Raw genomic sequence first — 15,621 nt, forward strand, 5'->3', positions numbered from 1 at the left:
TTATCTGAGGCATTACCATGTACTTCCTCATAACCTTCCTGAAAACTTAAAAATATACATGAGATACGGGAACTACATAGCAACAGCAATGCTTATTATTCATCGTAAACATTTTTAAAAGGAGGAACATTATACAATATCTACTCAAAAGAATTAAGCAAAGATAAAAAGGTACAAGGAAGAATCAGAACTCAACGTTCCCCAACCACCTACAGAAACTGCTGCAACCTGAAGCAGGACAAGCATTTGCTTCACAACAATGTTATTACTAAGGCATACAAGCCAGCTGGATAAAATAGGCCTCTTCCACCCACAAAGTTGACCAAAAGTCCTTGATATAAACAACCAGTTCAGAGGCACTAATACTGACGCATGACCTTTGTTAGCCGTCCAAACCAGTATTAGCAATCTCCATTTTCTTAACACCACGACAAAAGGGGAAAAACCCCAACTGCAGAACACAAGTATCAAAGTCCTATTCTCTGTTCATTTGAATAACTGCCTTTGCAATTCTAATACCACGTGCTCTGCTCTTTTTTCTTCCTGTTTTGCCTATGCACCACATGCTGGCTATACAGCCAAACTGCCATATTAATGCTTCAAGTTTTAGATTTTTAAGGAAAAAAAGGGAAAGACCGCATACCATTTCCAAATCTTTGGAGCTCTCTTCTGATTAAAAAAGTGCCTTATCTTGAAATAAGTGAATGATTTTAGCCCAAAAAACAAGAAGTTACGTATACTGCATAAAATACACTGTATTTATTTAACTCTTAAATAATCCATTTTACTTTTCAAAAAAAAATTATAACCACCTTCAGAACATCAGCAGCTTGCTCTTGGATAACTGGGTGTCACCTCTAAGTCTGTAATGAATGGAACTTTTTTACTACAGGTTTCACATGACCACCATTTTTTAAACTCTTCAACAATAGCTTTAACCAGTTTTTGACAGATTGCACAGGCAGTAACCTAAGAGTTTCAGAGAATAACTGTTGCAGAAAGAAAACCTGCAATGCTCATTTTCATCTCTCTGGATGCCCTAGCTGCACAGAAGAACAAGAGAACACCTACATCTGGAAAACTGCCAGCAACCTACTTCTCACACCTGAATAAAAAGGCAAGATGAGAAATACACACAAATGACCATAATGGGTGCAGACAAACAGCATGTTTAGTCACACTTAAAGAAGAAACAGGAAAAACAGCCCATCTCCAAAATCTCAAACAACACTTGTGTAAACCTCAAACTTTCAGAGCTGCATTACTGCTGAAAAAAAGCATGATACTCCTATATTTAAGGACAAACTGTTCCAAAACCTAAGAGATGAGTGTTACAAGTTTTTCACATTATTTCTTGCTAATGTCACAGACAAGTTATGCCTCCTCCTCCCATTCCTAGATACGATAAGTAGGTCTTATGGGTAAGATGAAACAAAGATTGGACTGATTTCTACCCTAAGAGGTACACTTACTTTTCTAGCTCCTCCTGTGAATGTGCAAAGGTGCAGCTGGCCCCTCGGGGGCATCCTCCTCTCTGTTTCATGTCTCGGCACATGTATGTCTTGTACTTGCTGTGCTGAGGAGGCTGACAAGGTTAAAGAAACCAGGTGAGATACCTGAATATAAGCGCACTTAACCAAGAGCTGAATGTATCCTCTTGTTAAAGGCCTGATGTTTGACTGCTGATAATTCCTTCCATTTAAATGTTCCAGAAGTACCTACTGTGAAATAAATGACTGGAGCAGTATTCATGTTTGGTTCTCCTACAGAACTAATAGATTCAGAGTAGATATTTTGACAACTTAGCCACTCTCAGGTTAAGGATTTTTTTAAAAATTCAAATTCCTGATTGGAGTTTGATTGGAACACAGCTGTACCGTTTCAGGAAACAGTTAAACGGACAAAACTGATTCACAGCTAGAAAAAAAAATAACCATGCTTAATCAGAAATTGCCAAATATCCATCAAGCTTTGTGGCAGATTGAAAATAAATACAATTTAGCCGGTTACTTTTCCCTTGCTTTCTGTTAGCTCAGAATGGCACTTGAGTACCCTTTGATCTCTCTGGGAGTTAAATTTCATCAGGCTCCCTTTTACTCCCCTTTGGACTGAAAATCTCTTAACTATCTATGACACTTATTTCCATCAATAGTTGAGAATGCAATCTTACTCCTACACAGATTGGCATGGTATGGGTTGTCTTCTGTATTTTTAAGTTTCCCGAGAAACAACGACTTACTGCAGTCTTGCTGTCTGCATGTACACCCATTTGCCGGTCTGTCTAAATAAATGTTGGCAGAAGGCCAGAGGTGGTCTCAAAGACATTTAAGTTCTTACAGTTTTTATGGCAGAATTAAATCAGAGGCAGAAATACCCTATCAGAGTTCCAACTGAGGGAAAGGTCTGTAAAAAGTAAACCATTGCTTTGTGATAAACTCGGCCAGATGTAAATCCATAAGAAACCATCTGCAAACTGACTTCCCACCCATCCCCATCTACTGTAGTGTAAAACAGATTTAGGCAAGGTGTAAGCAAGCTGCACAGCCCTCTGCTGGCCACTGCTGCCAGCCAGAAAAACTGCCCAATACTCAGCAGAAGTCCCCTTCCCCACTTAGGAGGCTTTGGGTTCCCTTCCAAGCGGCACAGCATGTACCAGGTCTAGGCGATGGTCTCACCAGAACAAAAACCCTCACTGTTTTTCCCACCCCAATTTCCACTTGTGTATTCCTACTGCTTTTCATTTTGCTGGTAGCAGTGCTAATTAGGCACTCCAGTGAATGGAAAAAGGTAGAACAGCAGAAATAATTCACTCTGATTTTGCCCCCCCCTTTTCTTTTTGGCAGAGATAATCCTTTTACTAGTTCAGCTCTCCAAACCAGCTCTCCAAGAGTATGAGTGCCAAAGTAACGGAGGGAGTGGGAATGTGTGATAGGCAGCTCTGTCTTTCAGCAGCAGCTAGCATTTATATCAACTTAGCTGTATGAAAAAATGAGATCAAAGGAGCATGTGATAACTATAAGCCAAGCTAATATATATTATTTGGCAGCATTTCATTTCTGAAAAAAAATTTCTGCTTAAAGAACTTGGACTGCACCTTCACACTAAGTCTTCCAAAATCTTTAAACCTTACAGACCGTTAAGCACAGGTATAAGAATGATTTCATTAGCACAAAGCCATCTGGCTCAAATGTGTCGTGTTAAAACAAACCCAAGAAAATTCCCACAGATCACCCTGGCTCCTCTTCCCCACCCCCTTGTCAGGAGGGTTGTTTTTTCATTTCCCTAAGCTTACAACAGGATCAGACTGTTTCCTTTTCATCCTAGTGAGCTGTACAAATTAATGCAAAGGGTAATGGAGGGAAGTTGTGTTGTTTTGGGGTTTTGCCTTTCTTGTTTCTTTTTTGATAAATATGACTCAGCAGTGGTATTTTTAATCAGCTCCTTGTCAAACCAAATCTTTCCAGATGATGTTAGTAAACCTCTACTATTGGATACAGTCAATAAAATTTAGAGGTAAGGATTTCCTAAATGATTTAGCTTTTTTACCTGTTGCTGATCTGTTCCTTTCTTGCTGTGATTCTGGATATAATCAACTAAGCCATGAACCACAGTCCTCACAGCAACTAGTCCATTTTCCAGCTGTTCCCATGTCGGAGGTGGAGCATCTATTGCATTGACAGCAAACAGAATATAAAGAGAATAGTCAGGAGGATTTTCCAAAACCATGTACAAAGAAACCATCAGTATCACATAACTTCACTAGACAGCCAAAAAGATTTTATTGGAAATGTGCGCCATTAGATAAAGAGCATTCAGCACCCTAATTCAGGGATACATACCACTTAAAGAATAAAGCTACCTAGACTTGAGATTGAACCACATAAAATATTAAATGAGCCAGCAAGACTATTATTATCATGTCAAATTATTTCCTTTTACCAGAACTTTCATATCCCACAAGGACTTCAGATTAAATGCATTGTACAAACTCTGCACATAACAGAGAGAAAGGAACAAAAAAAACCCAACCACCAAACAAACCCACAGGCTGAAAATCCCTCTTTGCATTCAGATTACCGTAAGTAAAATCATTCTGTACAAATACCATCATCACTGGCCTAGATCACGCAGGCACAGTCACTGAAATTGATGCCTCTCACGTGGAAAAATGTGACAAGGCCAATCTACATATCAGACCAGCATCTAACATACAGCAATGTGAATAAATTGTACAGTCTTAACTCTATTGGCGCACTTGTTCTTTCTTGCCAATTTACTTTCCTAATAATTTGTTGCAGCAGATGACACTCCTACCACATGCCTACACAATCTGCTGCAAAACATAGGACCCCAAAGTGCTTCACTGAACACCTTTCAAGATCTTTAGCACAGTTACATTCTATTCTGCTCACAAGGACTAAATTCTTTCAGAGGAACTTCAACATACCTATAGAGCAGCAGGGAAGGAACTCAACAGCACGGAACAGAAACATCAGGATCAGACTCACCTAATGAAACTGAGCGAGGCTGTAATTCCACTTTGCGTATCAGTCTTTGGCTAACAAATTTGCAGTACACACACAGTTTTGTCCCTGACTTGTTACAGTATGAAAGATTTGGGAAGAAAGCACGACACCTCCTCTAACTGTAAAGTACAACTGGTCCTCATTTGAAAGTTAAGTTTCTGTTTGCTTAAGCAAGTAAGAACTACAACTTCTTATCTCCTGAAGTGATAGTTTAGGCTTTCACACTATTTTTATATTAATATTGATTTTACAAATAGGAATGGGTATAAAACTTCAACCACAGCACTATCCATTCTGTCCCTTCCCTTCTCCCTCAGGTGGTCCATACTCACAGGGCTGCTGACTTTTTCAACAATTTTCATCTTTCCTCTGTCAACAGCTTAGATTTTATTTCCCAGTGATGTTCTTCCCAACTAACTTCCACTTCCCAGACCATCTTTCACACCTTTGCAGAATCACATATTAAGAAGAAAAAAAACAAATTCCCCAAGACAACAAATCTTTCTTGTCTAGACTGATTTCTGCCCAGCTTGTGTCTATTCAGTCTATCGAAATTCTACTTTGTAATCCAAAACTGTTTACAGAGAAGATGCCTTATGATTTTAAGCTGCATCTAAGAGCATCTTCCGAGTGCAACACCTGCAGACTAGAGACCTCAGATGAAAAACTAATACACAAAATTCCTAGAACAAAGGCATACAATTTTTAGAAAAGTTAATGGAAATCCTTAATCTGCCAAGTGTTTTCTTGAAGACTTCCCCTAGTTTGTACGTAAATTAGTTTGTAAGAACTAGAGAGAGAAGAAGGTATCATTTCTTCAAGATACTCTCGAGAGCAAGTGTAAGGTCCTGCACCTGGGGAGGAACAACCTCATTCACCAGTACAGTTTGGGTTTTGACCTACTGGAAAGCAGCTCTGCTGAGAAGGACCTGGGAGTGCTGGTGGACAGCAAGCTGACCCTGAGCCAGCACTGTGCCCTTGTGGCCAACAAGGCCAACAGTGTCCTGGGCTGCATTAAAAGGAATGTGGCCAGCAGGTCGAGGGAGGTTATCCTCCCCCTCTACTCCACCCTAGTGAGGCCACATCTGGAGTACTGTGTCCAGTTCTGGGCCCCCCAGTTTAAGAAGGACAGGGAACTGCTTGAGCAAGTCCAGCAGAGAGCTGCCAAGACGATCAGGGGGCTGGAGCATCTCCCTTACGAGGAAAGGCTGAGAGACCAGGGTTTGTTCAGTCTGGAGAAGAGAAGACTGAAAGGGGCTCTCATCAATACTTATAGCTATCTAAAGGGTGGGTGTCAAGAGGATGGGACTGGACTCTTTCCAGTGGTGCCCAAATACAGGACAAGGGGCAATGGGCACAAGTTGAAACACAGGAAGTTCCAGCTCAACATGAGAAAAAAATTCTTTCCTGTGAGGGTGACAGAGCAGCGGAACAGGCTGCCCAGGGAGGCTGTGGAGTCTCGTCTCCTGGAGATATTCAAAACCCGCCTGGGTGTGTTCCTGTGCCCCCTGTTCTGGGTGTGCCTGCTCAAGCAAGGGGTTGGGCAAGATGATCTCCAGAGGTCCCTTCCAACCCCGACCATTCTGTGATTCTGTGATGTCAGAGTGACAGCTAAAGCTCTGCATTAAGCAAAGCGGTTCTCTCAATCTTCCTGTTGCTTTGCAAATCTGTTTCAAATATAAGCATGTGTACTAATAAAGGGAAAAGGAGGAAGATAAGACTGCTGCCACTTTCCCCAGTTAGCACTGCCCAGCATCAAGTACATACTGTGTAACCTCACAGGATTGTATGTATTCAACATCCTCACCCATGCTCACCCAGTGCTCTCAAATAGGAAGCTCTCTTCAGAGAAGTTCTAAAATTATTCCTGCCATATTTTTGAATCTATTTTAGCTTCAGAGCAGTTCGGTTCCCCACACAGGTTACTGCTGTTCCCAGGCTCGTTATGAAGAATCTTGAAGTTTATGAGTTAGAGGATGTTTCCTTCTACTTGAACAGCTTTCATTCCTTCAACAGTGTTAAGCTCCTCTTGATAAGCTCTAAGTCAACAGTTTTTATAAAATATCTAGACTCACCTGGACTGGGATCAATATTCGCCAGGAGCTCGAGGTGAGGTCGAAGACGATTCAGGTTAGCTGGATCTCCAGTCCTCTGAAGAGCAATAGTTAATTCTTGAACACTCTGTGCAAACGAGGCCGGTGTCTGCAACTTAAAAAAATTATAATAATTAACTTTCTACGGGGAAAAAAACCCTCATGCTTTCTGAAGGTTGCTCCGCAAGCTCACAAGAGCTGTCTTCCAGAACTGGAGTAAAATGTTTTTCACACAAGCACATTTCAGCACCTTCTATTGAATTCCTTCTCCGGCATTAAGAACACACTATTCTTTGACACTGCAGGTTAAAATACCACTCTAAATAGACAAAGGCTGGTATTACTTCTAGCAACGTAATGTATTGTGTTTTGCTGGTACCCAGAAAAAAAACCATACAGAATACTAGAAACCATTTAATCTAGATTTCTGAAGAGCATAGTATCTCCAATCCCTGAACCACCAGGTTTGCATCCTGCTTTAAAATGAATACAGTAGATAATAAAGAGAAAGACAATTGAAGGATAAAGATAGCTAGCAATGTTCCATTTACTAACATCACACAACTTCAGTGTTTAAAATCCTTTAATTCTACCTACATCCTTCGGGGATGTCTGGCAGGACACCTGAAAAGGTGGGCAAACGCATAAATAGACAGCAGACCAATCTCGAAGCTAATCCTCCTGCACAGCAGCCAAAGCAATTGTTTCACAGCTTTTGTAACCATTCAACAACCCCACCTAGTTTTGGCACTAGCATGTTGAGTCCCCTAATTTAAAAGCCCATTTATCCTATGTTCCCTCTAAACAAAGAGAGATCTGGACATTTCCAAAGGTCAAGTAGTTTTATTTAAGTAATATGCTTCCCTCTCATTTATTTACTTCAGGTATAGAATAGGGGACTAATTTTATTTCGGCTTATGCACTAGCTTCCCGTCTGGAAACATGAACCATTAACCTGTGTTACTACATTGACAGTTACCAACTGTTCAGAAAGGAGACATCCCAGCTGTGCAGCTAACCTTTGTGGCTTCCCATCTGCAGAAATAAGTAAAGTAGAAAGAGATGGCAGGATGCCAGAGGGAGCAAGATTCATTAGGTTACAAATACATATTCTAATTATTGAGGCTATAACGGGTTTTGAAATAACAGGGCAAATAATTAATGGGTAAGGTGAGTATGCATAAGCACAATTTGTAAATTCATGTTATAACTATCTAAACCTACTGCAGTTGCAAACAAGATAGGCTAGGCTGATTTCAGGTGGCTTTACCTTGTCAATAATAGACTGCATGTGGGATTTATGAGACTGGTCTCCGTATAACAGTGAAGACCACTGATCTGGCGCAATGCGTAAACCTGCTTCCATAGCAATTTGAACTATCTGGGAATCATGTTCCCTTCTCAGAGCTTCGTACGTCCGAAATTCCTCCTTCAGCTGCATCAGGGAAGAATCCTCATCTCGCTTTGTCACCTAGTGGGGAGAAACAAACCAAATACAATTAAGCAGGACAGGCCAGAGATTATGTAGAGTCCAAGACAATTGAAATCTTCAGTCAGCAATTAAGTTATTCCTCCCGAGCCAAGATACTATGCAGTGAACACTAGTTCCTACTAAAATAACACACTCTTCATAAACTGGAACCACTATGAAATGGATACCAAACATAATTTATTCAGACTCTAACCCAGACATTGGTAGAAGTGTCATGCTTCCCAAACAACTTTACAGCATCCACCTTACTTCTCCAATCAAGGACTTTTGTTTGCAGGTACAATTAGCAGCAACAAAGCATTTTGCTCTTTATTTAGCAAAAGTGAATAGCATAAGTTGAGCACCTAGGAATGGACCATTAAATACTGTAAAGTAAAACAAGCAGCTTAAGTTCTTTTTATACAGCTCCGATACCCAAAAGCCTCATATTTCTTTGTTTCTAACCACACCACCACTCAGTTACCAGAACTGGAGATTTTTCATCTCTAAGCCTCTTCTAAGGAGGTAAGTTATGCTGCCTTACATACAGGTTTTGTTACTGTGCATCTATTAAACCTGATCAGAGTCAAAACCTAGCCTGCGCCCGTCCATCACAGCTGTACAACAAAACTCGCCAAACACACATGGGACTTAGAATAATACTTTATACAACTACACAAATTTTTAGGCACGTTTAATGTTACAGGACAATGAAAATGGAAAAGAAAAACAGTAGTTTTTGTAGCATTATGAAACCTCCAAGCAGAACCTTCTTCATACCTTGAAGCACGAGGCTCTGTAAAGAAGCTGGACAACATGCCCAATGCTAGTTTTAGAAGCCTGAGGAAATCGTGGCTCCAGCCTCTGAACCACAAAGAGAACCAAGACCTTTCGTGACAAAGCAGATCCATCTTCCAGAGCCAGTAGAACCAGCTTTAAAGCCTCCTCTTGCATTGCTGGTGGCGGGGGGGGGAAACGCAAAGAAAGAGGCAAAATATGAGAGGAGACCAAGAAAGATTTCTACACCATTTCTTGTTTCCCTACAACTGGGAAACCAGCTATAACCCCTCCAACACACACACACAAACCCACAGACAGGAAAGGGAGCTGAGAAAGAAGGGAGGGAAAAGAGGAAGAAATACTTCCAGATTCCCAGACTGTGATGAGGGAAATAAGACTTTTAATTTTTGTATTATTATTTGCTTTATATTGGGTATCAGATGATAGGAAGACTTCTTCATTCCTGTCTATACATCACTCTATTATTAATATAAGAGTTTTCAAAGTGTATTATCTATGTCCCACACCTATCCCAGCAGAAAAAGCTGACAGGCTGAGGAAGGGCAGGGTTGGTTCCCATGCAGGTAAAAGAGAAATTGGTGCCCGCACGAATAAATTAGGTGCTGCAGCACTGTATATTTTGCTAGGTATCAAGCCCCTCTCTCCCCTGCAGTGGTGCAAAAGTTAGCATCCCAAAGTTAGTCTTCCTTCATTTGTTTCAGTGGGAAAAATCATCTTTATTTTTTTCCCTTATTTTAAGACATTGGCTTCATATTTTGAGGCATTATTTTTGTTGGCCCTCAACAAGTGAGGTCTATGTTTTCAGTAACAAGACTTTTTTTTTAAGCAAACTGATTGTTTTAATATTCTATGAAATGGAATTTAACTTCTAAGTATGTGACTTTTTAAAAATGCATAAACACACATCCCAAATGTAACAACTCTCCCCCCATGACTGTTTTGTATGTTTATTACCCTGGAGCAGGAAAAGAAGCCATGACCAGTCACTTCCAATAACTGTATTTTTTCTAGAAGGGCCTTACTTCTTTAAAGAATAGCAAGTGAGAAACCAGTTCCCATTTTATCTTATCACATGAAAAGGACATACATTATTCTGAATTTTACAGAAGACTTGCAAAAGCACTAAAAATGTGAGAAAGTCCATGACAGCAGCCCAATAGGTAGATCATTAATTCTGAAGACCTACTATTAACAAATGAAGCCACTGTCTAATAAAAATCACTCAGGCAATTTGACACCCATTTATCAATCCTCAATTCTAAATTGCTTCTAGTACAGTAGTACTGTGATGTTACCTACCTGGTCCAAGGAACTGGCACCCTCTGGCTCTCACTGCAGCCCAGAGGTTAGAAGAGAGCTGCTGAGGATTTTGGTGCTGAAGAATGAGCTCTGTGACTGTTCTTTCACCCAGCGACCGTGCTGCACGCATGGCTCTGATCCGCCCTTCTTCCTCCACTAGCTGGCAATGAACTAATGTCACAAGTTTCCTTTGCATGGGACGACTTAGCACACTCTGAGTAGTACTGTTAAGACCCACACCTTCAAAACAAAGTGAAGCAGAAAAAAAGGTAAACTACCTCATATCTCTTCTTATGTCAGCCTTCAACCACTGTACTGTAGAAGTGCATACCTAGTTCTCCTGATGTTCACTTTGTTAAACAGAACACTAGAGAAGGCATATCAGAAGTTCATTTTTGTCAGTTTGTTTTACTCTGCATTAAAAGCAAACAGTTCCTGAGAGTCAGCTTTCCCACAGGTTTAAGTCTTGTGATTGACTGATTTGGCTCTTTAAGAAGGTGGAACTTCTAATAAATTCTCTCCCCATGTTGGAAGTCTGTCTTGCACCCTCCCATATGGATTCCCAAGTGACTCCTCAAGGGTAGGATCATGCTGCAGTGCCTCCCTTATTCATGGGTTTCAAGGATCACTGCCTCCTTTGACCATCTGGCTGTTTTCACAAGGCATTTAGTTTCTTACCTCCATCTGACATCTCCAGGGCTTTGGGCTAGCCAAACTGAACTTACAGCTGAGTTCAAAACCGCTTGGGTGGTGTTTAATTTTGTGCAAAAAATGATACGCAAATGTGCTGGGAGCCACTTGAAAACGGGTTAAAGGAACAAGTGACTCACTAGACATATGGCTGCCATACTGAGTTTGTTCTACAGCACAGAGGAGCTTGTTCACTGGGCCACTACTACTCAGAGCGATACTGCTATCACACTGTACTAGTTGGAAAAGCTTGAGACAGCTTTTTGTAAAAATTTGGTTTCGAAAACATAATGCTCGCCTCTACTGCCTGGGTTGACAGATTTTCCAAGTCCACCACATGTAATATAGATAAAATCCATACTCTTGAGCCCAGTGCAGCTTTGCTCAATTTAAATTCCTCAGATTGACCCAGATCTTGTGTAAGATCTTGCAGAGTATAACTCATTTCTCTTATATATCCTATATTCAGTAACATTCTCATTTCAGTTTATTCCTCCTCCACAAACAAGCTGCATTACTCCAGTTATCTCAAAGCAAAGCAGAATGCAAAAAACCTCCAACACCACAGAATTATCTATATTTACTTAGTCTGCAGAGATCAACTCAACTTACAAAGTTTGTCTCAACTTACTATACCACTATAGTAATACCAAATACCTCATCCTTTTCTCAGTATTGTTTTTGACACAATGCCTTTAAATTCCACCCCACCACCTCACTCCCCACACCTCTGTGAAGACATAACCTTAATGCTCAGGAAATTTGTTTCAATTTGTTTTTAAACTAGGCTTATATTAATTTTTCAAACAGTAATAATCTGGACTGTTCTGCATCTCATTTGTTTCCAGCTTTCATTTTCAAAAGAAAGAATACATCAACTACCTCTCGCACTGCTGAGTGGTTTGAGGTACAATGCTAATTCTTCCACGCATTTCTTGCCCTCCTCATAATGCTTGGTATCTTCAGCTCCACTACATAAAGTAATCGGCTGCTGCTCAGGAACCTAAAAAAGATGACATGTATATCTACAATGAATATGCATAAATCAGTGGTGGTCATGCTTACAAACACCACATCAAGCTTGTTAAACACAGAAGGGGAACAAAACAGGAAATGCTTGATATTCTTTTACATTAGTAAGCATTTTTTTCCGCTTGTTTAATGAAGAAATAGCTTTAAAAAAAAAATCAGTAAAAATGAAGACAAAAATATAGACTACTTATGATTTCTTTTATTTAGTGGCTGACAGGAAAGAGAAGCAGAAGCCTTATTTCGTAACAAAATCTATTACATGAGAAACACATTTCTTAACTGTAAAACTTTGGCTGAAATAACACACATACGAGACATACCCAAACCTAGCTCTGCCAAAAAAAAACCCAAAACAACCAGAACAAATCAGACAAAAACTGGCTTGCAGGTAAGTACAGATTCACATCTAGGGCCTCACAGCTCTAAAATCATCCAGGGACAAGTGATCAGCCCTATTCAGATTAGTGGGAGAAAGACTTAGCAGCAAATATACTAGGACACCCTTGGAACATATTCTGACTAGACCTAATTATCAAGCAGCAAGACGAAGTTGTCCTGTGCAGTGCATGTGAACACAACTGCAAGTATTAATCTGACAACACAGGACAGTTACGTTCTTGGTTTGGGGTTTGTTTTGTGTGTTGTTGTGGTGTGGTTTTGTTGGTTTTTGTTTTTGTTTTTTTTTTGGGGGGGGGGGGGGGGCGCGGCGGGCTGTTGTTTGGTGGTTTGGCATTTGTGTTGTCATGGCATTTATTTCTTCATACAGGCTTTCACCAGCAACCAGGATTTTTCAAAGGAATGTTGCACCACCCCTCCCCTCCCCCTCCCCCCCCCCCCCCATTTAGAATTTGGGTTTTGTTTTCTTCTAGTTAAATTCTTAAAGCTTTAAACAAATCTGGGGGTGCAGTATAGCACTATGCTAATGGTTTTCAACATCACTATTCAGCAATCAACTCAATATATGATAGTATAGAGAACTGGAATTTCTCAGACTAAACACAAGCACTTTTTGCATATGCTACTGAAGTGTAAACAGATCTCAGACTTCAATTTTTATTTCCAAGTCAATCACTATCCCTCAGGCAATAACAGCACACTAATCCCACATAGCTGCTTACAGGAACCAACCCAGGCCCTCAATCTAAAAGCATAAGCCTTTAATGCTTGAGTTAAAGACAGCTACAAACCTGCTATCCTTCATGTGCAACCTAGCCATGTAAAGAGTAGCATTATGATGGCGGCAGCAAATAGAAGCAGTGTGTGTATATATCTACACATACACACATGCATATATGGTTGCCACTACTAACATGGACAGGAGCTTTCCTGTCAATTTTAATAGAAAGTAATCTGTTTCGATCATATGATCACAATTCTACAGGCTCAGACAGCTGTGTGTGCCGAGTTGCTCATTTGACACGCATTGAGAAATAAAAAGTTAATAGCTATATAACTCTTGCTTTTGCAGGTGACGACAAAAAAGCCCCTGAGTTTAATGTATCAGCTGCAATTAAGAGAGCTGATACCACCCCAAAACTATCATCACCAAGACAGCCTGGATTGGACACTTCCCCTTTTATCCCTATTTAAGGGAAAAACAAAACCAAGTTTAATCACACCAAGACAGCAAGGTTAGCCTCCATGCTTTTCACAGACTGCAGTTAACTTGAAGTTTTGGGGTTTTTTTTTGTTTTAATTTGGGGGATGGGGTGTTTTGTTTGGGGTGTTTTGGTTTGGGGGTTTGTTTGATTTTTTGTTGTTTTGGGTGGGGTTTTTTTTGGTTTGTTATTTTGCCTGTAAACAAGAAAGCTTTCAGCAGAAGTTTTTGCAACCGTATCTTACAGTGGTCAGTCATAACTGCTGCAACAGCAACAGCCTTAGCTGGCTAGTTTCTCTGGATTTGGGAAACACATATTAACGCCTTCAATATTTGCTTTCATGTTAACAGAATACTCCACCTCTTTTTCAAAGCCACTACCATTTTAGCAGTCTGCTTCTGTCTGGGAAGTTATACAAGCAGAACTGGCTTATTGATCAAACAACACACATCTCATGCATTTCTGCCAAGACAGAGACTACAGAGTCTCTGCCCTCTTTACTCCACTAGTATATTTTGTGCAAATTCCTATATACTTCTGCAAGCATTCAGTCCAGCACTGGCGACAACCTGAAATATAAGCACAGCATTCCAACACCCAGCAAAGAGGGCTTGGAACAGACACGGGACAGGAAGCCGTGTTCAGCCCTGGATTTTGATCTTGAATTAAGGTAGGTTTAGCACACATTCACAGCAGCAGTTTGGAATGCCATACACAGCACAACTCTACCAGCGAGACACACAGACTGTCTAGGCAACTAACAGAAAGCTTCCCCCTCCCCCAGGAAAAAGCTGGCATAGAAAAACTTCCAAAAGTTAATCAGCCTATTCAACACTGCATCTGCATATCATTCCCACTTCTTCTCTTTGCAAGTGAAGCTTCAATGTGAAACTAAAAGCCTTGCACACTGTACTGTTTGCAAAATGAGCCCAAAAGAGCTTAACTTTCATCTAAGCCGGAGCAAGTGTTCTACTGAACAATAAAACAAGACGTGTATTTTGTGGTTTCAGGAGTCTTCAAGAAAAGAGAATGTATTTCTCCCCCCGCACACTTGATCTTCACTCATGATGCATCTCACGGTAAAACTTAGAAAGAATTTGCCCTTCTGCTCGTTCTATTAAATGCACTTCCAAGACATTTTAAAAGAAATATTTCAGTATTAGAATGATTATAAAAGCAAGATTAAAATGGTAAAGATTAAAATGGTAAAGATTAAAATGGTAAAGATTAAAATGGTAAAGATTAAAATGGTAAAGATTAAAATGGTAAAGATTAAAATGGTAAAGATTAAAATGGTAAAGATTAAAATGGTAAAGATTAAAATGGTAAAGATTAAAATGGTAAAGATTAAAATGGTAAAGATTAAAATGGTAAAGATTAAAATGGTAAAGATTAAAATGGTAAAGATTAAAATGGTAAAGATTAAAATGGTAAAGATTAAAATGGTAAAGATTAAAATGGTAAAGATTAAAATGGTAAAGATTAAAATGGTAAAGATTAAAATGGTAAAGATTAAAATGGTAAAGATTAAAATGGTAAAGATTAAAATGGTAAAGATTAAAATGGTAAAGATTAAAATGGTAAAGATTAAAATGGTAAAGATTAAAATGGTAAAGATTAAAATGGTAAAGATTAAAATGGTAAAGATTAAAATGGTAAAGATTAAAATGGTAAAGATTAAAATGGTAAAGATTAAAATGGTAAAGATTAAAATGGTAAAGATTAAAATGGTAAAGATTAAAATGGTAAAGATTAAAATGGTAAAGATTAAAATGGTAAAGATTAAAATGGTAAAGATTAAAATGGTAAAGATTAAAATGGTAAAGATTAAAATGGTAAAGATTAAAATGGTAAAGATTAAAATGGTAAAGATTAAAATGGTAAAGATGTGATTCATAAAAGTCACAGGAGATCTGAATTTTGATTTTGGTTCTGTCACAGAATTGCTGAGGGACAACTGAGAAATAATTCAACTCCAACGCATTTTCGCTTCCCCTTTGCAAAATAGCCTTTCAATAGCATGCAGGACCCTGTGGTCACTTTTGTTCACAACACCTTTTGAGAGTCTCAAAATAGATGCCCTGTAGAGCGAGTTCATTACTTTCATCCTC

At 39.5% G+C, this 15,621-nt stretch overlaps 1 protein-coding gene across 12 annotated transcripts in view; it reads right to left on the minus strand.

Annotated features, from left to right (window-relative positions):
• Nucleotides 1-15,621, minus strand: part of RC3H1 (ring finger and CCCH-type domains 1) — a 71,943-nt gene that overhangs the window by 27,907 nt on the left and 28,415 nt on the right. For 11 of the 12 annotated variants that reach the window (XM_064454425.1, XM_064454424.1, XM_064454423.1 and 8 more), the window contains exons 3-9: nt 11,763-11,883; nt 10,191-10,430; nt 8,871-9,046; nt 7,890-8,090; nt 6,602-6,734; nt 3,547-3,665; nt 1,473-1,585 (exon numbers count right to left, since the gene is read on the minus strand). In XM_064454425.1, coding sequence (XP_064310495.1) covers nt 1,473-1,585; nt 3,547-3,665; nt 6,602-6,734; nt 7,890-8,090; nt 8,871-9,046; nt 10,191-10,430; nt 11,763-11,883 — 1,103 coding nt within the window. The remainder of the gene's footprint in view (nt 1-1,472; nt 1,586-3,546; nt 3,666-6,601; nt 6,735-7,889; nt 8,091-8,870; nt 9,047-10,190; nt 10,431-11,762; nt 11,884-15,621) is intronic. The other variant, XM_064454420.1, reaches the window with a different exon arrangement.

The sequence above is a fragment of the Phalacrocorax carbo genome, chromosome 6, assembly GCF_963921805.1.
Source record: "Phalacrocorax carbo chromosome 6, bPhaCar2.1, whole genome shotgun sequence".
Lineage (NCBI taxonomy): Eukaryota > Metazoa > Chordata > Aves > Suliformes > Phalacrocoracidae > Phalacrocorax > Phalacrocorax carbo.